This window comes from Sorex fumeus, unplaced genomic scaffold, assembly GCF_029834395.1.
Source record: "Sorex fumeus unplaced genomic scaffold, SorFum_2.1 ptg000094l, whole genome shotgun sequence".
NCBI classification, from domain to species: Eukaryota; Metazoa; Chordata; class Mammalia; order Eulipotyphla; family Soricidae; genus Sorex; species Sorex fumeus.
The window spans coordinates 18824574-18847632 of NW_026606151.1; the positions used below are offsets into that span (position 1 = coordinate 18824574).

At 42.2% G+C, this 23059-nt stretch overlaps 1 protein-coding gene across 3 annotated transcripts in view; it reads left to right on the plus strand.

The window, feature by feature from the left end:
• Window positions 1-1355: 1355 nt before the first annotated feature.
• The window catches only part of LOC130040416 (E3 ubiquitin-protein ligase TRIM38-like), a 35140-nt gene continuing 13436 nt past the window's right edge, over window positions 1356-23059 (plus strand). For 2 of the 3 annotated variants that reach the window (XM_056132493.1, XM_056132495.1), the window contains exons 1-2: window positions 1356-1426; window positions 5180-5608. In XM_056132493.1, coding sequence (XP_055988468.1) covers window positions 5514-5608 — 95 coding nt within the window. In that variant the 5' untranslated portion in view covers window positions 1356-1426; window positions 5180-5513. The remainder of the gene's footprint in view (window positions 1427-5179; window positions 5609-23059) is intronic. The other variant, XM_056132494.1, reaches the window with a different exon arrangement.

Consider the following 23059-nt stretch of genomic DNA (forward strand, 5'->3'; position numbering starts at 1 on the left):
CCATTGGATGTGTAATAGCATCTATTTTTGTGTTTATTTTGAGTTTTCCTTAAGACTGTTGATGGTGGACACTGTTCATATGTATATTTGCATATGAACAGTGATTGCTGCCAAATTAGTCTCACAGTCCCCATCTGCAGGTATGGTCTCACAAAATGAGACAATCTAAAAGGAGAGTCAAAGCAGGTTTTCAAAAAAAGATATTCTTTGAAATTTTGCTTGGTATAGTTTATATTTTTACAATTTTGGTTCTCGATGAGCTTCTCTACCTGCAGGAATTTTTGTGTTGATTCCCAACTACTGTGCAGGTCTTACGCCCAGGACAGGCCCCCATAGCCCTCAAAGTAGCAACTACCAACAGGAGCTCCCATGGGAGTCAGGCAACTCTAGAATACAGACTTGACTTCTACCCATTCCTCAGTCTCCCTAACAGCCCCACGGGTCACTGCTCTTGTTTATTATGGAAACTTGCATGTGTACTTTTATAATGTATCTTTCAACAGGGGTTTGCAATATAGAAAAGCTTTATTTTCAGGCAGTCATCTCTTTCTTTTCTCTGTTGAAGATAAATAACACATACATGCTGAAAATAAATCACAAGTTAACGATTGGGAAAAATTAACATGAACCAGGAAAGCTCCTAACTCCTAGGAGTCTCGGGAGCAAATGTAGAAAGATCTGAAGTGAAAGTCAGAACACTGGCTCTTGGTGGTTTCCTGGGCTCAGAGAACAGCTTCCTCTTTTAACTGTATCACTTGGCTTGGGTGTTTTGTTGCTTTGTTTGGCTGGTTTTGGGGCCACACCTGGCAATACTAAGGGTGTATTTTTGGCTTTGCACTAATGATTCCTTCCTGGCTGTCCTCAGGGACCAAATAAGATGCCAGGAATCAAACCTGGGTTGGCTAGTTGCAAGGCAAACAATTTATGCCTTACAAGCTGTAGTATGGCTCCAGCCCTATCACTTAGTATTATTGATTGCTGGGGAGTAAAGGCATTGCTCCCCACCAGTCAGAAGATGTGTTGCATAAATATTCCGTTCAATGGGAGATGCTGACACAAGGAAATATTTCATGGATGGTCCAGGTTCGGTCAGACTCTGTGACAAGGTAGAGAGCCCTGAAATCTCCTTTTATTACTATCCCATTGTTCATACCTCTAGTCTATAGGGCTCAATACAATGAGGTCATCAACAAAAAAGTTAGGGGAAGAACCTGGGAAGACAAAGGCCCTTGTTCCTGCCCATGTGTGGCACAGTCTACCTGGGCTCATTCTGATGGATCAGTCCGGCCCCAACAAGGGCGAATTGAAACCTTTGGAAATCAGGACTTTGAACCCCACAACAGTTTCACTTTCCAGTTTAATCCAGTTTGGGTGAAAGGGGGTCCAGGGTCACTAGAAGCTACAACAGTGACTGGCAACAAAAAATGTGAGTTTTGGGGACTAGAAAGTGAAAATAAAAGGTCAAGGTTTGCTATGTGACCTAAGGATTGTACGTGTGTGTGTGTGTGTGTGTGTGTGTGTGTGTGTGTGTGTGTAAGAGAGAGAGAGACAGAGAAAGAGACATAGGGAGAGACAGAGAGACAGAGACAGAGAGAAAGGCATGCAGACATACAGAGAGACAGATAGAGATAGAGAAAAAAAATAGACTCACTAGAAGGCATGATTTACTCTAGTTCCTTCTTGGTATCCCTCCATCTAACACCAAGAAGGCACAGCCTCTTATCTTGATAATATTCTGGGATGTGAACATATTTTTGAAAATATTTTTTGAAATATATAATCTATGCTACACAAGCATACAACAGGGACAAATGGAGATGTTAGTGGTACCCGCTCGAGCAAATCTATGAGTAATGGGATGTCAAATGATCAAGTGATATAATCTATATTATAACTTCTCTATCCCTAGGCTATAATCTACCTTTTTAAAAATCTGCTTTTGATGCTACTGTGTGGATAAATATGTTAAGAATAACTTAGTGTCTATATGTAATTTTCATTGTCAATCCTTAATTTATCCATAAAAATAAGGCCTTCACTGATATACCAAGAGTAGTACAACATATTTGGAGTGGTGTAATTAGAAGGAATACAATGTTGATAAAAAATTTATATGTACGTACATGTGTACATATATATTATATATAGTACACAAGACTCAACGCCTACCAATATTTTAATGATCTCTAATCCAGGGGCTTAATGGCTCCAAGATGAGATACAACAATTTTTACACACTTCTTTTTAAGGAAACCTATTGGTTCATTTGTAGTCAATTATTCATAACAAGTAATACAAAATAAATTATTTAGCATCTGCCTTTGGGACATGCATGGGTGTTGGTGGTAGAAATCATAATAAAGTTGTTGAGAAAGTGTAATGTTGGTGGCATTGGTGTTGAAATATTGAATGTAATCAGTTGCTGTGAACAGCTCCTTGAAAGTATTAAAAAAGATTAAGGCCTTTTTCTCTGGGGCATATCATATATTATTATTTGAGATTTCACTTCTCTAATAATAAATGATGTTTTTGTTTCACATGTATGGGGAATTGTGTTTGAGAAGTATTTACATAGACATTTTGCCCATTTTTAAAAACTGTTTAGCCTTATGTCTTTAGGAAACACTTACACGGACATTTTGCTATTTATTTATTTTTTATTTATTGAATCACCATGAGAAAAGTTACAAAGCTTTCAGGTTTAAGTCTCAGTCATACAATGATCGAACACCCAGCCCTTCACCATTAATTATTTTTCACCACCAAGAAGCCCAATATAACCCCCTCCAACCCCTCCTGATGCCTGTGAGGCAGATGATTTCTACTTAACTCTATCTCTACTTTGATTACATTCATTATTTCAACAAAAGATGCACCATTATTGTTTGGAATTTCCCCCAACAATCAGAACTGCTGAAAAGGCATTGTGAAATAATTAGTTTTTTATTGCTGATTATAAAAACTGTATAATGTCACGTGGCCGCTATTGCGATTTTGGATTTCTGATATTTTACTAATTAAGTCTGGAGGGATTTCTGCCAAGAACTGGATAATTACGAGATTGGTTTGTGTGCCTCCGGTGCCATGGCCTGCTCGTGCTGGAGAGCCGCTTGTGGGGACAACTCATGGCCTCGGTAGGGCGTGAAGGACATGCTGGTTCTGCCCCCTATCCCATGAGGCTGCAGTTACCCCATCACCAACGGCTCACACCTGGCTGTCCAATAAGCTCTGAGGTTGTGGCCACATACGCTGCTGGTAGGCGGTGGGGGGGTTTGGGGGGAGGGAGAGGCAAAAGAGACAGACACTCATAGCCTCGGTAGGGCGTGAAGGGCATTTTGCTCATTTTTAAAAGCTCTTTAGTGAAGTGGTATATTGCATTTATGATCTGAGTATATCAAACATCCTTGTCTAAAAGACGAGACCCACTTGATAATAATGAAGGACTTTCTTGACACATGGTTAGAGACTATTATCAAGATATAGTTTTTTGGTTTAACATAAAATAATTTCATTATAAGGGAAAGGAAAGAAAGGAAAAATTGTTCCAAAAAGACTATGAGCTTCACAAGAGGAGCAAGGGCTCTGAATGACTTTGAGAAAGGGTCATATGTGGATATTCTCCACACTACTTTGACTTGAAGTTACATTACCATTGCCTTTTTTTCATGGTTTTTGGCTTTGGGACTAGGGTTTATTTCTGGCTCTGCACTCAGTAATGAATCCTAGTGGGGCAAATTTCTTTCGTTCATTTTATTCATAACTGGTAAAGTAATTTGATTCTGAGCTCTTCTTAGGAAGTCTTGCACTTGCAGGTTAATTTTCTGTGAGTCTACAGAAGCTCTGATCTAGGACCTACTCTTCTTCTCTCCTAAGATCAATTATTCTTCCCTCAGATCAGGAGGATGACAGAATGGACATTTAAGTTAGCTATTATCTTACATAGTCACCCTAGAGGGATCTCCCTGGCTTCATTGAACTGATATTACTGTTCTTTGGAGAGAGGAGTTGATAGAATACAGAGGGGGATTTTCATTTGTTAAATATGAATCCACTGAATCTTCTTCATTTTCAGCCCTAATTCCTAAATGTTGCTTCTATAGTTACAAGCAATTAATCAGAAACAAAGTATTTGTGATGGTTATATTTGTTGTTCCCTGGTTTTCAGGTCATAGCAATAATGGACAGAGTCAAAGATATAGTAATGCAAGTGCGAAGGAATTTTATTTCAGTTTACTAGGGTCAACAGTCTCACCCACAAAGTGGTCTCTTGATAGCAACCCCGACCACCAAGTGCAGGCAGTTTATACAGGTTCCAAGGCTGAGAAGGCACTATGATAGCAGTGATCAAGCAACAGTTGTTAGCGATCAGTCAGCATTTGATAACAGTTTCTGTTTAAAAAAAAAATGGACACGTGACCCTTCATGACCAGTCAGATGGTCTAGCAGTTCCTTCTTTGGGCAAGTTACTCAACAGGGAGTTTAACAGAAATTGCAAGCTCAAGTTTCTGGGAAACAGAAACTTACATCTAGTCAAAACATAATGTCAGCTGCAGCCTGTCATGGCTGCAGTCTTGCTCTAGGTCTGAGTACCTAACAAGGTTATTGGTAACTTATTTTTTAAAATCCCTAATATTCTTTCTGTTCATATGTAACTTGTGTGATGAATAACATCTGACTTCTCTCAGATTTTTTCCAGAAAACATTTCTGTGGTTATGGTCTTTTCTTTTTCTGAACTGCTAGTTAGACCAACACCCACAGCATGTAACAAATAAAATGCTCTCATTACAATGAGACACTAAATTTAAATATATAAAGGTAAAGGTAAGGTAAAGGCCCTCCCGTTGATCGTCGATTTGCTCGAGCGGGCCCAGTAACGTCTCCATTGGAGACTTTGTTGTTACTGTGTCTGGCATATCGAATACTCTCGGTAGCTTGCCGGGCTCTCCGAGAGGGGCGGAGGAATCGAACTCGGGTCGGCCATGTTGGCCGCTTGTAAGGCGAAAGCCCTACCGCTGTGCTATCACTTCATCTAATCTAAAACACTTGGGATAGTACTACTGTATTCCACACACACATTCATTCTCTGAAAGTGTCAGTCCAGTCAGACTCAGCATGTCACTCAGATTTCCATCAGTTAGAGAGAAATCCCATCTGCTTGATCTCTAATTCTATTTTCAGTATTAATGGTTTCCAGGAAAAACCATGGCCTCGGGCAAAGTTAAGACCATGAGAGAGGAAGCCACCTGACTGATCTGCCTAGAGCTGATGACTGAGCCAGTGAAAAACTGTTGACACATCTACTGCCATTCAGGCTTATTAGAAAATCTTGAGAACCAGAAAATGAAGTCACCTTTCTGGGGAAACTTCCAGTGTCCTGTATGTAGGGCACAGTTTCAAAGGGAGAGCATCTGGCCCAGTAAGCAGCTAGGAAACCGCACTGACACAATTAAGATGGCGGAGCAGGAACATCTGTGTGAGGATCACAGAGAGAAGCTCAGCCTGTTCTGTGAAGATGATGGTCAGCTCATCTGCTGGTGTTGTGAGCGGACAAAACAGCACAAAGGGCAAACCACCATCCTTGCTACAGATGCCTGTCAAGGCTACAGGGTGAGTACTGCCCAGAGTGCTTCACCAAGTACCCCTTCCTCTTTTGCATCCATGGAGCTGAAATAAGTTAGTCTGAAGTCCAGTATTATGATTAAGCTTTCATCTCCTTAATCTTTAGATAAACTTTATATAGGCTCCCCATCTGATATACACATATATATTAAAAGGCCTATTAATGCATATACATAGAGTGTTGTGTACTCTCCATGGACATCAATATCTGTAAAACACTTGGCCCCTGGCAAAACAAAAGTGTTCTATGAAAAACATTCATAAATCCCTTGATTACACTCAACAACAGATAGGTATACCTATATATTCAAAGTAACTACTGATTTATAGAACAAGAAGAAAATTGATTATTACTTTTAAGGTACAAAGTTGGTTAACCTAAAGGTGTGCTCCTGAAATGAAAGTAATCTGAAAACTTAAAAGTTGATATTGTACTACATAATTTAAAATTGCTTGCATAATTACATTTTTTGATTAACTATTACAGCTCCTCCCTGTTCCTCATTTTTTTTTTTCTTGAGTGTTTTCCTAGCTCTGTTCTCTGATCCAGGGGACACTGCATGGTGAGGACCCAGAAGCCTGACTGTTCAGTGCTAGGGCCCTGTAGTGCTGTGGGGCACTGGGTCCATATCTGATCATGTTTAGGAATATCAGTATCCTATCAGTTAGCGCTCAGAGAAAATACAGTTCTGGGGAACAAACTGAGAATCCCCATCAAACATGTGCACAGTCTCATTGACATTCATTTGTCCTGCTGACCCTTCCATTGAGGTTAGGATTTAGAGACCACACACAGATGTGCTCGGGGCTGACCCCAGGCTCAATGCTCAGGGTTCATTTTTGGCTGTGCTTGGGGAATGATAGGCAGCATTGGAACAGTATGCTGTAGCAAGGCAAGCACCATAATACCTGTATTATCTCTTAAGATGTCCCTGAACTCTTTTGAAAAACTTTAGTGGTAGTTCGTCTATTCTTACTTAAACATAATAATCTATAAAAACTCACCAGATGTCAATAAACTGCTATTGGTTTTGTGTTTAACACATTATTATAAAAAAAAAATGTCGGGTGGAGCGATAGCACAGCAGGTAAGGCGTTTGCTTTGCATGTGACCGACCCAGGTTCAATTCCTCCATCCCTCTTGGAGAGCCTGGCAAGCTACCAAGAGTATCCTGCCTGTATGGCAGTGCCTGGCAACCTCCCCGTGGTGTATTCAATATTCAAAAAAAAAAAAAACCAGTAACAACAAGGCTCACAATGGAGACATTACTGGTGCCCACTCAAGCAAATTGATGAACAATGGGAGAAGAGTGCTACAGTGCTATTATTAAAAATATTATTATACATTATTATTTTCTTGGGCCAGAGCGATAGCACAGTGGGTAGGGCGTTGGCTTTGCACGCAGCCGATCAGGGTTCAAGTCCTCTGTCCCTCTCAGAGAGCCCTGCAAGCTACTGAGAGTATACCACTTCGCACAGCAGAGCCTGACAAGCTCCCTGAGTCATATTCGATATGCCAAAAACAGTAACAAGAAGTTTCACAATGGAGACGGTACTGGAGCCTGCTCAAGCAAATCTATGCACAATGGGAAGACAGTGCTACAGTGCTATTATTTTCTTGTACTTTGTACAGTGTTCACTAGGTGAATGTAGCATTGTATACGTTAGGACATGGGTTATCAGAAGAACCTGTTTCTAAAATAGAAAAGCAGACCAATAGAAAAGGGTGGAATATCCGTACACACAATCCCAAATGGATGAACATCTAATCTTTCATGAGGGAACAAGAAATGGGAAGTGGAACAAGGAAAGCCTCTTCAACAAATGGTGCTAGCATAACTGGAAACCAAAATCTGGAAACAACCCAAGTGCCCTAGAACAGATGACTGGTTAAAGAGACTTTGGTACATCTACACAATGAAATACTATGCAGCTCTCAGGAGAGATGAAGTCATGAACTTTGCTTATAAATGTATAGACATGGAGAGTATCATGCTAAGTGAAATGAGTCAGAAAGAGAGGGACAGACAGAGAAGGACTGCACTCATTTGTGAAGTATAAAACAACATAACATGAGGCTGACACCTAAAGATAGTAGATACACAGGACAGGTAGATTGCTCCATAGCTGGAAGCTTTCCTCATGAGCAAAGGGGAGAAGGCAGTTGAAATGGAGAAAGGATCACTAAGAAAAAGATGGCTGGAGGAATCAATCTGGATGGAAGATGTGTGCAGAAAGTAGATAAAGGACCAAACACTATAACCTCTCAAGGTCTTTATTGCAAACCATAATGACCAAAAGTAGAGAGAGATTATGGGGAATCATGTCTGCCATGGAGGCAGAGGGATGGTGGGAAAGGGGGTGGTGGGAAAGGGGGTATACTGGAGATATTGGTGGTGGGAAATGTGCACTGGTGGAAGGATGGGTGTTTGATCACTGTGTGATTGTTACACAAACATGAAAGCTTGTAACTATCTCATGGTAATTCAATAAAATTAAAGAGAAAAGAAAAAAAAGTTCCTCTTAACACAGCTTTTGCTGTGTCCCATTAGTTTTGGTAACTTGTGTCCTCATTTTCATTGTTTCCAGGAATCTTTTGATTTCCTCTTTGATTTCCTTTCTAAGCCACTTGTTGTCCAATAGTGAGCTGTTTAATTTCCAGGTGTTTGATGTAGTTTTCTGTTTGTGTGTGTGATTTACTTCTAATTTCTGCACATTGTGGTCTGAGAAGATTGTTTATACAATATCTTCTTAATTTTATGGAGGTATGTTTTGTGGCTCAGCATGTGGTCTATCTTGGAGAATGTTCCATGCACATTTGAGAAGAATGTTTATTCAGCATTTTGAGGATGAAGTGTCCTGTATCTATCTACTAAGTCCCTTTCTTCCATTTTTTCCCTCAGATGAAGTATGTCCTTCCTAAGCTTGAATCTGGTTGATCTATCAAGAGGTGATAAAGCGGTTTTGAAGACTCCCACTATATTGTGTTGCCATCGATGCCTTTCTCCAAGTATATGAGTAGTTGTTTTAAGTACTTTGCTGGTCCTCATTAGGTACATATACATTTAGTATTGTAAGTTCTTCCTGTTTTACAGATCCCTTGATAAATAAGAAATGGGCTTCAATATCTCTTGTGACCTTCTTCGGTCTGAAATCAATGTGGTCTGACACTAGGATGGCTACCCCAGCTTTTTTATGGGAGTTGTTTTCCTGTAGGACTGTTTTCCAGCCTTTGACTTTGAACCTGTGTTTGCAAGCAGCAGAACGTTGGGTTCAATTTTTTAATCCATCCTGCCACTCTGTGTCTTTTAATTGGTGTGTTTAGCCCATTGACATTGAGAAGGATTATTGTTATGGGGGTTTGTCCCATTTTTCTGTTCGACTTTGGTGTATGTGAGGGGCCTTATTGTCACATTTCGTTCCTCTTGTAACCATGGTTTTGAGTCTATAAAGTTCTTGAGCTCTTGTTTGTCTGTGAAACTGTGTGTTGTTCCTTCTATTATGAATGAAAATCTTGATGATTAAAGTATTTTTGGTGAGGCATTTATTTTATTGAGTTTTTTTCACTATATCCCACCACTGTTTTCGGGCCATGAAGGTTTCATCAGACAAATCAGCTGTGAAATTTAAGGATGCTCCTTTATAGGAAATTTCTTTCTTTGATCTTGTTGCTTTCAGACTTTTATCTCTATCTAAGGTTTTAGTCATTTTGATCTGAATGTGTCGGGGTATTTTTATTAGGATTTTTTCTAGCTGGAACTCTTCGGGCCTCCTGAATGTGGTCGCATGTTTTCTTCAGCTCTTTAAATGTCATAGCAATGATGTCTTTGACAGTTTCTCTTCATCAGGGTTTTCTTCCTGTCCCTCTGAGACTCCAATAATTCTTATGTTTCTCCTCTTGGCTTCATCACGATCTTCTCTGGCCATATGTTCACGGATTGTGAGTCTCTTTTCCATTTTCTGCTCTTTTCTGAGCAACTTTATCTTCTAGCTCACTGATTCTGTCCTCAGCAGCTGTACTCTGCTGCTGAGGCCTTCCACTGAGTTTTTCAATTCGCCTTCTAAATTTTTCAGGTCTGACTTTATTTACATTTTCCTCATTTCTACCTTCAAATCCTCTTGTCTTTTATCCGCATTGCTTTCCATTGTTTCTTTTAGTTCCCTAAGCATCCTCAGTAGCACCCTTCTACACTCCTTGTCAGAGAGGTTGTCTAGCACTTTATTAATGTTGGAGTCGTCTGGGCTAGCCTCTTCAATAAGTAAGCTTGGTGGGCTCCTGCATTGCTTTACCATTGTGACCTGTGTGGTTTAGACCTTCACGCACACTGTTACTTTCCTGCTTATGATGTAGTATGAATTGAGATGGGGTGAATGAATGATTGGCTAAAGTGTTTCTGGTGATTAAGCTCACCTAGTGAAAGTTCCATCTACGAGGATAACTTATGGTTCCTATAGAATATGTAGGGGGGAGAATAACTCTGAGCTGTGTTAGCGGCCGTGGCTCCTGGAAGGGGCCCTGCTGCGTGAGGTTCCTTTATGCGTGAGGTTTCCAGGGCGGATACCTGGATGAGCGAGCAGAGGGTGCCCGGAATGGTTCAGCTTTTGTGTCACACAGTGTGTCTCAATTTCCATCCCCTGCAGACCAAGGATGTAAACCGGCCGTTCTCATGGGGGTTTAGTTAGAGGTGCAACCCCAGGAAGGGGTTCTGCCGCCGGATAGGTACCTGATGACTGAGCCTACCTTCTGGATTTTGGCCTGATGTTGAGAACTTTAGTCCATTTTGATTTGACTTTTGTTCATGGTGTTAGGTCAAGGTCTAAACCCCCCTTTTTTAAAATGTGGTTGTCCAAATCTGTTTCCAGATTTTTGGTGAGAGTGTTCATCATAAATGAGTGCTAGATCTTGTCACAAGCTTTCTCTGAGTCTATTGATATGATCATATAATTTTTATCTTCACTTTTGTTGATCACGATCATCCTGTTGTTCGTCGATTGCCTTGAGAAGGCACCAGTAACGTCTCCTTTGTCCTAGCCCTGAGACTCTTAAAAAGTGCCACATTCAAGACTCTTTCAGGGTTAGGAGAATGAGACCCATCATTGTTACTGGTATTTGGCATATTGGGTACGTCACGAGGAGTTTGCCAGACTCTATTGTATGGGCAGGTTACATTCGGTGGCCTACCAGATTGTAAAAACAAGAATGAGATAATAAGGCATTCGCGGTCGCGCGCTTCCAGGAGCTGGATTTTATAGTCTCTGAGTCTTGGCCGTTGATGGGATTACACAGCGCTGGGTGGCAGTTGGTGGGTGTGACCCCCGCCTACTGGAAGATGAAGGATCTGGGTGAAGGATGCTCAGCCCCGATCCGAGCAGGCTTGGAGATCTCAGCCCCGGGACCCGCATGCCTTTGTTCCTCTGCCGGTACCTTCATGCATGTGGAGAGTGGTCTCAGCATGGTTGTGGCTGGTTATGGAGGTCTTTGGCTGCCTGGCCCTGGTGAGGACAGTCAGGCACAGAGTAGGAGACTCTACTTTGTTCTCTTCTGGGAGCTTGGTGTGATAATCTCTGGATCCTGGCCATTGTTGGGGTTACACGGCAGTTGGTGGATTTAACTGTCTAGCTATTGGAAGGTTCAGTCCCAAATCGTGCAGGCTTGGAGATCTCTCCCCAGGTCCTGCACACCTGGGTTCCTCTACTGCTTCCTTTATGCATGAGGTTCATCCAAGCATGTGGAGAGTGGTCTCAGCATGACTTTGGCTGGGTCTTCAGCTGTTGAGCCCTGGTGAGGACAGTCAGGCACGGAGTAGGAGACTCTGCTTTGTTGATATGATAGATTATATTGATTGATTTCTGAATGTTAAACCATCCTTGCATCCCTGGGATGAATCCCACGTGGTTCTAGAGTATGATCTTTTTGATGAGTTGTTGGATTATATTAGCTAATGTTTCGGTAAAGAATCGAACAGCACCTGGCTCAGACAAGGTCAGACCTGAACACCTGAAGATGCCATTGTTGAAAACATTGATGAGGAATACAATCGACAGATTCATCACCTCCTTGATTGTGCGAGGAAAGCCAAGAGAGAGATAGCCACAAAAAAATGCCTGTCTTAGAAAACTCTTCAGCTTATTTGCCAACATAGTTTGGCGCATGCCTCAGGCAACCGCAAGCAAACGTCAGAGCTTGCAAAGTAGTGCAGAGATGCGATCAAGGAAAACCTCAAAGAGAGAAGAGCAGACGTGCTGGTAGATGCGGCAGAAGCCGGGAAAAGTATTCATAACGCCTGTCTGTCCTTTGCCAACGACAAGACCAAGATGATTGCCCTCTGACGTCCTGATGGATCTATAACATCTTCCAGAAAGGCAATGGAGAAGATTATCCATGACTTCTACTCAGATCTCTTCGATAGCCATGTGAAAAATGCAAACATGCCAATTTCCACAGGATAGATATGTCATCCCCAATGTTCTCCCTTCTGAAATCCAACACGCCATTTCATCAGTAAAGAAATGAACAGCACCTGGCCCAGACAAAGTCAGACCTGAACACCTGAAGAACCTGCAGTCAGCACTGGCTCAGCTTTTCACACACCACCTGTCTGAATGCAAGGTTCTGTCCCAGTGGAAAACCAGCAGAACTGTACTACTGTACAAGATGGAAGACATCCACAACATTGGCAACTATCGTCCGATCTGCCTATTGTCTGTCATCTACAAGCTGTTCACTAGAGTCATCCTGAATCGGATTGGCAGAACACTAGATGAAGGACAACCATGCAAGCAAGCCAGGTTCCGCAAAGGATTCAGCACCATCGACCATATCCACATGATAACCACGCTCATTGAGGTTTCTCGGGAGTTCAAGATACCACTCTGTCTAATGTCCATTGAGTTAAAGAAGGCCTTTGATTCTGATGAGATGGAATCGGCCATTGAAGCCCTAGCCAACCAGGGCATTCAAACTCAATACATCAGGATCCTCCGTGAGCTGTATTACAGATTCACTACCAGGATCTCACCATTCTACAAAGAAGTGATCATCCATGTCAAGAGAGTGGTTCAGCAGGGTGATACCATTTCACCGAAACTCTTCAGTGCCACCCTCGAGAACAACATGCGACGATTGGAATGGGAAGGAATGGGAGTGAAGATAGATGGTAGGCAACTACACCACCTCCCCTTCGCTGATGACATTGTTTTAATAACACCAAACATCAGCCAAGCGGCACAAATGCTGACCAACTTTGACCGTGAGTGTGGAAAGGTAGGACTACAGCTGAATCTTACGAAGACAATGTTTATGAGAAACAGCCTCCTATCTGACGCCCCATTTGCTCTCAACGGAACAACCATCTCCGAATGCAACAGCTATGTGTACCTAGGTCGAGAAGTCAACATGACAAATGACCTGGCACCCGAGCTGCACAGGAGGAAGAGAGCGGCTTGGAACACCTTCAAGAATGTTGAACAAATAGCTAAGAGGACGAAGAACCTCCGGCTCTGGGTACATCTCTTTTATTCTACTGTTCTTCCTGCATTAACATATGCCTCAGAGACCTGGGCCCTACATAAACAGGATGAGAATGCTATTCAGGTCTCCCAAAGAGGAATTGAAAGAGCTATGCTTGGAATATCACGTTTCACTCAAATCCGGAGTTGCAACATCTGTCAATGATCAAGAATCAGGGACGCTGTCTCGTTTGCCAAGGTGTCAAAAATCAGATGGGCTGGTAACATAATGAGATTTAAAGACGACCGCTGGACTAGAGCTGTTACCGACTGGATTCCACGGGATGTCAAAAGACCGTGTGGCTGCCCACCTACCAGATGGTCAGACTTCTTCATCAAGATCATGAACGATCAGTTTGAGGCTCTTCATATTCCCAGAGTGAACAGATGCCATTGGGTTACACTGGCACGAGACAGGGACGAATGGAGACGTTACTGGCGCCTGCTCGAGCAAATCAACGACTAACGGGAAGTTAAGTGATTAAGTGATTAAGTGATAAGTCATGGCATTCTATACTCCAAAGGCTTGCTGGAAGAGTATTGTTACTGTGTGCAATGTTTCTGAGCTATATTTTGATAGTAAGAAAATTTTAGAGTGATATCGAGGAATGTAACATCAAGTATATCCCAGATGATTGATGGTTGGGTAAATTGGAAATATTGGTGCTGGGAAGGTATCCTAGACAGGTTCATAGACAGAATGTTTATTTATTTAACTGTGATTTTTATAATTTTTCTGGTAGAAAATCCAGTGTCTAGATAAATAGTAGAGTGTTACATACAATGCAAATACTTTATAAGCCTGCTCTCTGTTTTATTGCCATTATCTGAAAGGTTAATAACCTCTTTAGGTGTCCCAAATTACTATCAATTTTACTTAAAATGTCACATATTGAACATAAATGGAATCATTGTGAAACAAAATCATCAACCTGTTTAAAGTGTAGAGAACAGGGTCCAATATAATGATTGTGTTTGCATGTCATTCAACTGTATGTTCAAAAAATAAATTCAAAAGTTCTTTGTTCTATTGCTGCCTGCATTCAGTGGTCTCGGGTCACTTTTCACACACTGGACTGCCAGTGGCAATATATGAATGAAGGAGGAAAAGAGAGTCAGGGTGGTTAGTGATCAGTTGCACTTTATTTCATTTTCCACATGAACATGTTCCAGTCTCACTAAGTGCCCCATTCCAGGGTCACACTGTCCCTCATTCCCATCCCCCATGCTAGTCTCTGCAGGATGCTTTTCATAGTCTTGGTCTCCTGACAAACCTTCAAGCATTTGGGGTAGCAAATACACCAAATACACCTACATAGCACAATCAACATATGAAAGCACAATCAATAGCGCAATCAATGTATGAAAGCCCTTCCTACTGATAAGACAAAGATCTCCTGCAGCTAAGAGATCTGCTCAAGGGGAAATACCATCTAGGGGTGTGCTTCTCCTTTCCTTGGTCCAACAACCATTTCAACATTCATCTTAATTCTACTTCTTAATAATAGTAGTCATTTTGTATGGACACATTAAAAGATACTTTAAGCTTGTAGGGTAACTTTCCTGGGAACATCTCAATTTAGATCCCAGACTACAGTGCTTGGGCCAGCATAGTCTTTCCTAACCCTAGCAGGATCCTAATCCAGTGGTTATTCTTTGAATCATGAGAGAACTTGTCCATGACTCTCTCTTAACTTAGAGGTAAGTATTATGGTGCTTGACCTGGCAATTGCCGATGGCAGGGTAGCTCACAGCTTGCCCTGGATCCATCCAGTCCCTTATCAGGAATATGCTTTTGGGACAATAAGCACTAAGGGCAACTGAGGCTAAAGTTTAGAAAACAGATGTCCAGAAGTGAATATTATTCGAAGTCAACTAACTCCTCAGTTACAAAAAAATAGTATTAACTGTTTTTCTGTGTCTATACAAAAAGGACACTGCTCTGAAGTAAACTACGCTTACTACAGGTAAATGACATAAGGGTAGGAGAAAAGCAATATTTCACTGACAAATACAAACCTAGACTCCTTAGAAGGATCTGACTTTACAAGTCAACAGAATCTGATTTGGGGAGAAAGGTGATTGACTATTGCAGAAGCAGAGCACCAAGAAGAGATAAACAGAGAGGAATGGGGGTGCCTCTGGAGAACTTTGAATGGCATAACCCAATTCCCTGTGGCCAGGGAGAAACAACAAACTACTTTTATCCTAAATCCAACTCCCAAAGCAGTGTTGAAATGGAAGATTAGAAGGCAGTGCTTCCAATTATTTTAGGCATTTTTAGAGAATACAATAAATGCCTGAACTCTTTGGAAATGCTAGCACTACCACCTTCAGCACTCAGGCTTTCTGTGTCATGATTCTAACAGCCATGACTATACAGTCAGTTACCCACAATCATAAAAAGCTATATTATCCATCTGCAAAGACTCAACATTTATGTTTTTATTAAAAAAGTTTTATATAATTTGTATTTTAAAACGTCCAATTCAGGTTGTTAGGCATTCGAATGAATCAATGCTTATGGTCAAGTTCGTGTTGACAAGGACACCGATGCCTCTGAGACCTCTTTTATCGCATGTTCCAAGGATCAATTCTTCTCCAGTGTCGAAAACGACGTGATGAGATTGGTGCCTTCTTGTCTCGGTCAGACCAATGATGTTGTACTTGATCTTTCACCCTTGTACCATCAGGTCCTCGACGGATGCATCTGATGATAGCATACGTGCATTGAAAGTACGGACGATTTTTTTTTTGTCTTCCTTCGTTGTGACAACCTAGTTCAGCCTTGAGATTTTATCGGCCTCTCCTTTCTCATCCCTCTCAATGCTGCCATGTTGGTGAAGCCTTCAGGGTCAGGTGAATGAGACCCATTGTAATTACTGGTTTTGGCATATCGAATACACAACGAATAGCTTGCCAGGCTCTGCCGCATGGGTGGAATACTCTCAGTAGCTTGCCAGGCTCTCCGAGAGAAATAGAGGCTTTTGGGGAGGCCTCTAATCACCCTTGTAGGTGTTACCATGGTTCAAACCGTATTTGAACACTATCAAATATGGTACGGTAATTCTGGAAGATGGGTATTTAGTGTCTTATAATGTGTCTTGGCCGGAGCATCCGGAAAGCGTCCTGGAGTGTGGCAGCAGCTGGGTAGTGGAGGTGGTGGAGGTAGTGGAGGTCTGCTAGTGAAGTATTTATCTGATACCGGTAGGGGTAGGGTGGGTCTCTGTGTGCAATCCAATCCCTGGGGCTCTGGTGGCTGGTGGAAGCAGACAGGGCAGGGTAGGGAGGGGCTCCTGATTTCAATACCTTTGTCACCTGTGGTTGATGCTAGCAAGCAGAGAATTTCTGTTCCTGGAGATGACCCTAGAGTTCAAGGTCTCAGAGTTCCGTTTATCCTGTTCTGTGGGGCTTCAGTAGTGCGGGAATCTCGGCCCGAGGGTCCGGAAAGTGTCCTGGAGCGAGGCGGCCCCTGGATAGTGGAGTTAGTGGAGGTTGACAACATTGACGAGGAATATGATTGACCGGTTCAGCACCTCCAGGATTGTGTGAGGAACGCCAAGAGAGAGATAGCCACAAAAAAAATGCCTGTCTTAGAAAACTCTTGAGCTTATTCACCAACTTGGTTTGGCGCATGCCTTAGGCAACCGTAAGCAAACGTCTGAGCTTGCAAAGCAGTGCAGATATTCGATCAAGGAAGACCTCAAAGAGAGAAAAGCAGAAGTGCTTGTAGATGCGGCAGAAGCTGGGAAAAGTATTCGTAATGCCCGCCTGTCCTTCACCAACTACAAGACCAAGATGACTGCCCTCTGATATCCTGATGGACCTATCACATCTTCCAGAAGAGCCATGAAGAAGATTATCCAGGACTTCTACTCAAATCTCTTCAATAGCCTTGTCCACCTGCTGACATACCAAATTCCACAGGATGGATATGTTGTTCCCAATGTTCTCCCTTCCGAAACCCAACATGCCATCTCGTCAGTAAAGAAACGAACGACACCCAGCCCAGACGAGGTCAGACCTGAACACCTGAAGAACCTGCCGTTAGTACTCATCAATAAGCTGACTTGGCTCTTCACATGCTACCTGTCTGCATGCAAGGTTCAGTCCCGATGGAAAACCAGCAGGACTGTACTACTGTTCAAGTAGGGAGATATCCATGACATTGGCAACTATAGCCTGATCTGCCTATTGTCTGTCATTTACAAGTTGTTCACTTGAGTCATCCTGAATAGCATTAGCAGAGCACTAGATGAAGGACAACCATGCGAGCAAGCTGGGTTCCACAAAGGATTCAGCACCATCGACCATATCCACACGATAACCAAGCTTATTGAGGTTTCTCGGGAGTTCAAGATGCCGCTCTGTCTAATGTTCATTGATTTAAAGAAGGCCTTTGATTCTGTTGAAATGGAAGCGGTCATTGAAACCCTAGCCAAACAGGGCATTCAAACTCAATACATCAGGATCCTCCATGAGCTGTATTACGGATTCACTACCAGGATCTCACCATTCTACAAAGAAGTAATCATCCATGTCAACAGAGGTGTTCAGCAGGGTGATACCATTTCACTGAAACGCTTCAGTGCCACCCTCGAGAACATCATGCAACCACTGGAATGGGAAGGAATGGCAGTGAAGATAGATGGTCGGCAACTACACCACCTCCGCTTTGCTGATAACATTGTTGTAATAACACAAAACATTAGCCAAGCACCAAAAATGCTGGCCGACTTGTACCGTGAGTGTGGAAAGGCCAGTCTACAGCTGAATCTTACGAAGACAATGTTTATGAGAAACAGCCTTGTTCCTGGCGCTCCATTTGCTCTCAATGGAACGACCATCTCTGAATGCAACAGTTATGTGTACCTAGGTCGAGAAGCCAACATGACACATGACCTTGCACCCAAGCTGCACAGGAGGAAATGAGCGGCTTGGAACGCCTTCAAGAGCGTCAAAGAAAGAGCTAAGAGGAAGAAGAACCTCCGGCTCTGGGCACATCTCTTTGATTCCACTGTTCTTCCTGCATTAACATATGCGTCATAGACCTGGGCCCTGCGCAAACAGGATGAGAACTCTATTCAGGTCTCCCAAAGAGGAATTGAAAGAGCTATGCTTGGAATATCACGTTTCACTCAAATGAGAGAAAGAATCCGGAGTTCTGACCTCCATGGACGATCAAGAATCAGGGACGCTGTCTCCTTTGCCAAGGCATCAAAAATCAGATGGGCTGGTCACGTAATGAGATTTAAAGATGACTGCTGGACTAGAGCTGTTACCGACTAGATTCCATGGGATGTCAAAAGACCGCGTGGCTGCCCACCTATCAGATCGTCAGACTTCTTCATCAAGACCATAAACAATAAGTTTGAGGCTCTTCGTGTTCCTAGAACGAACAGACGCCATTGGGCTACACTAGCACATGACAGGGACAAATGGAGATGTTACTGGTGCCCACTCGAGCAAATCGACGATTAATGGGAAGTCAAGTGATCAAGTGTACTTAAAAACTCCAACTGATATAATCTGCATCAAGTAAGTTTCTTAAAGGGCTTCAAACATTTTCAACCAGGATTGACTTATTATTCAATGAATACGAAACTGCAAATATTTCCAACAGATCATTGTCAGATTTAATGAAAAGGACTGAATAACAGGTTAAACAAAGGTAAAATTTATAGAGTTGATCAAGGACAGTGAATTAACCACATCTAGGATAGTCAGAGACCCTTAAAGAGCATAGAGCTCAGGTACAGAGAGAACTCTGTAGAACAGGAGAGTCACCAGAAGGAGAGGAATGAAGACCTTCTCGATCAGAGCTCTAGGCTAATGACAGTGAAACCCTCAGGTTTCTCCTTCCTTGCCTAATGCCAGGAGAGACTGACAATATTTTTTCATCTTAAATTTTCTTTTAACCTGCAGGTTCTTCAGTTTCCTTAAAATATCAATAGATGAACTCTGCCCTGGATGGGGTCACAGGATCTAAGAATCAGAAAGCAGTAAGAGGATGGGTGTATATGGAAATTTTTTTGAAAATCTTAAGCAAACATCTGTGGGAGCTGGGTAGAAAGAAGCCAAGAATTGCCACAACAATTCAGTACTGTTTAGTAATATCGGGTACCCCTGTCCTGTAAGAGACCTCCACAGCAGCTGTGCATTACTTTAGCCTCCCCTATCCAGAGAAGTTCTTTGCTCTAGAAAACTTTCATTACTCACTGCTGTCCTTGAGTCCAACCTATTTATTCCTCAGGACACAGACAGGGATACAGAACTTCCCCACACTGACACTCTGTGAGCACTGATAGCCAGGGGTGCTGTGACTCCAATGAGAACATTCACTGATGAGGCTTTAGTGGCTCCCGTGCAGTTTCGGAAGCTGCTGCTGCTGCTGCTACAGCATTGGGATCTGCAGAGTAAGACTGAGAAGCATCCCGAGACACAGAACACACAGGGAAGCTGGGTTTCTGGTCATTGTGTGCCCTGCTTTCTCTCATACCTTACTTTTCATCTTATTTAAGATGTGCTTAAAATAAATCACAGTGTAGAAAAATCCACAGGGACCAGGAAGTCTCATAACTCCTAGGAGACTCAGGAGCAAATATAGAGAGATCTGAAGTGAAAGTTAGAACACTGACTCTTTGCAGTTTCCCTGGCTCATGGATCAGCTTCCTAGGTTTTTAATTTGTTATTTTGTTTGGGGGGTTTGGTAACTGGTGTGGTTGGTTTTGGTGCCATACCTGGCAACACTTAGGGCTTATTTCTGGCTCTACACTAAGGACTCACTCCTGGAAGCTCTGGGAAACCGTAAAAGATGCCAAGGTTCAAACTGGGTCGGCCGGTTGTAAGGCAAACACCCTATAAGCTGCACTATGGCTCCAGCCCCATCACTTGGTTTTATTGATTGCTGGGGAGTAAAGGCGTTGCTCCTATGGAGTGCTCACCTAGTCAGAAGAAGGTGAACTTAAACATGTGGCAAACAGGACTTTGAACTGCACAGCAGTTTCACTTGAGAATTTAATCCTGTTCGAGTGAACGTCCTTGTGGTGTCCACGGTAAATAGAAGCTACTGAGAACACTGACAACAAAAATGTGAGTTTTGGGGAGCAAAAGTGATAGGAGCAATGTTTGCTCAGTGACCTAATGCTAGGGTGTGTGTGTGTGTGTGTGTGTGTGTGTGTGTGTGAATGAGTATGTGTTTGTGTGTGTGGTTGAGGGGGGAGAGAAAGACAGACAAAGGCAGACAGAGACAGAAATATAGACCCACTAGACTGCATGATTCACTCTAAGTCCTTCTTGGCATCCCTCCATCTAACACCAAAAAAGGCACAGCCTCTTACCTTGATAGTTGTCTGGGATGTGAACATATTTTTGAAAATAATTTTTGAAATAAACAATCTACATTATCACTTCCCCACCCCTACACTGTAATCTAGCATTTTAGGAAAGCTGCTTTTGATGCTATTGTGTGGATAGATATGTTAAGAGAAACTTAGAGTCTGTATATAATTGTCATTGTCTACCCTTAAATTATCCATAAAAAGAAGACCTTCACTGATATACCAAGAGTAACACCCACATTGGTGCGTATAATTAGAAGGAAAACAATCTAGATTAAAAAATATATATTATTTATATTATATATATAAGCACACAAGACTCAAACTCTATCAACATTTAAATTTTTCATTTTATAAAATAGTTCACAATATTTTATCACATTTAATATTCAACCACCAATTCCAGTACCATAAACCTTCCCACCACCCTATTTTGCAAGTTTCCATCTGGAACCCCAAACCCTGTTCCAAAGCAGAACAGAAATAACATACTATATCCCTCTAAGTTTGTTTGCCTTCTGCTTTGAATCCCATCAGAGGTGGTGTGGTAATCCTGGAGTATGGTTAAGGTGTTTCCTATGGAGTGTCACATGGCTGCAAATGCTGTCTCGAGGTCCAAAAAGAGTTACACTCATGAGTGACATTTGACCTGAGCATCTACCAACAATTCAATGATCTCTAATTCAGGGGCTTAATGGCTCCAAGATGAGATACAAAAATTTTTAAAAACAACTTTTTTACAAGGAAACATTTTGTGTAATTTTTAGTTAATTATTCATTATACACTCAGGACCTTCAGATTATGAGACTGACGCGCTGCCTACTGCGGGCTGGAGCGATAGCACAGCGGTAGGGCGTTCGCCTTACAAGCGGCCAACATGGCCGACCCGAGTTCGATTCCTCCGCCCCTCTCGGAGAGCCCGGCAAGCTACCGAGAGTATTCGATATGCCAGACACAGTAACAACAAAGTCTCCAATGGAGACGTTACTGGGCCCGCTCGAGCAAATCGACGATCAACGGGAGGGCCTTTACCTTTACCTTTACCTATTCATTATACGGGCTGGAGCGATAGCACAGCAGTAGGGCGTTTGCCTTGCATGCAGCCAACATGGCCGACCCGAGTTCGATTCCTTCACCCCTCTCAGAGAGCCCGGCAAGCTACCGAGAGTATCTTGCCTGCATGGCAGAGCCTGGCAAGCTACCCGTGATGTATTCGATATGCCAAACACAGTAACAACAAAGTCTCCAATGGAGACGTTACTGGGCCTGCTCGAGCAAATCGATGAACAACGAGAGGACAGTGACAGTGACAGTGATTCATAATAGACAATACAAAATAAACTATCATTTGTCTTTGGGGCAGACATTGGTTTTGGTGGCAAAACTCAAAATAAAGATGGTGGGAAAGTGTAATGGTGGTGGGATTGATGTTGAAATATTGAATGTAATCAATTACTATGAACAACTCTTTGAAAATTGAAAAAAACGATTAAGGACTTCTTTCTCTAGGGCACTGTAGCACTGTAACAACATCCTCCCATTGTTTGTCGATTTGCTTCAGTGGGCCCAGTAAAGTCTCCATTGTGAGACTTCTTTTTACTTTTTTTGGCATATCAAATATGTCACGGGTAACTTGCCAGGCTTTGCCTTAAGGGTGAGACACTCTCGGTAGCTTTCCGGGCTTTCCAAGAGGGCAGAGGATCTGAACCCGGGTTGGGCGGGCCGGCCACTGCAAGGCAAATGCCCTACCACTGTGCTGTTGCTCCAGCCCTGTGCCCTTTCTAGGACATGTCATATATTATTATTTGAGTTTTCACTTCTCTAATAATAAATATGTTGATATTTTCACATGTACAGGGGATTGTGTTTGAGAAGTATTTATGCAGATATTTTGCCCATTTTCAAAAACTGTTTAGTCTTATGTCTTTGAGAAGCATTTATACAGATATTTTGCTCATTTTTTAAACCTCTTTAGTGAAGTGGTACATTACATTTATGATTTAGGTATATCAAACATCCTTGTCTCAGAGATGAGACCGACTTGGTAATAATAATGACTTTCTTGACACATGGTTAGAGGATGTTATCAAGATATTATTGTTTGGTTTAGCATGAAATAATTTAATTTAAGGGAAAAGAAGGGATAGCATGTTTAGAAGAGACTGTGAGCTTCTCCAGAAGATAAAGACCTCTGAATGACTTTGGGAAGGGGTCATCTGTGGATATTCTCCACAATGACTTGCTTGAAGTTCTATGCCCAAGGAAGCATTGTCAGATTTGTCATAAGGGAAGAATTTTGAACCTCTGGTGGTTTCATTACATTGGTATTGCATTTTTGGTCATGATTTTTGGCTTTGGACTATGGCATATTTCTGGCTCTAAAATCAGGGTTCACTCCCAGAGGGGCAGTCTTCTTTCATCCATTTTATTCATAACTGGTCAAGGCATTTGATTATGAGCTCTTCTTAGGGAGTCTTGCATTGCAGATTAATTTTTCCTGAGTCTTCAGAAGCTCTGACCTAGGACATACCCTTCTTTTCCCCTTAGATTAATTATCCTTCCCTCAGATCAGGGGGGATAATAGAATGA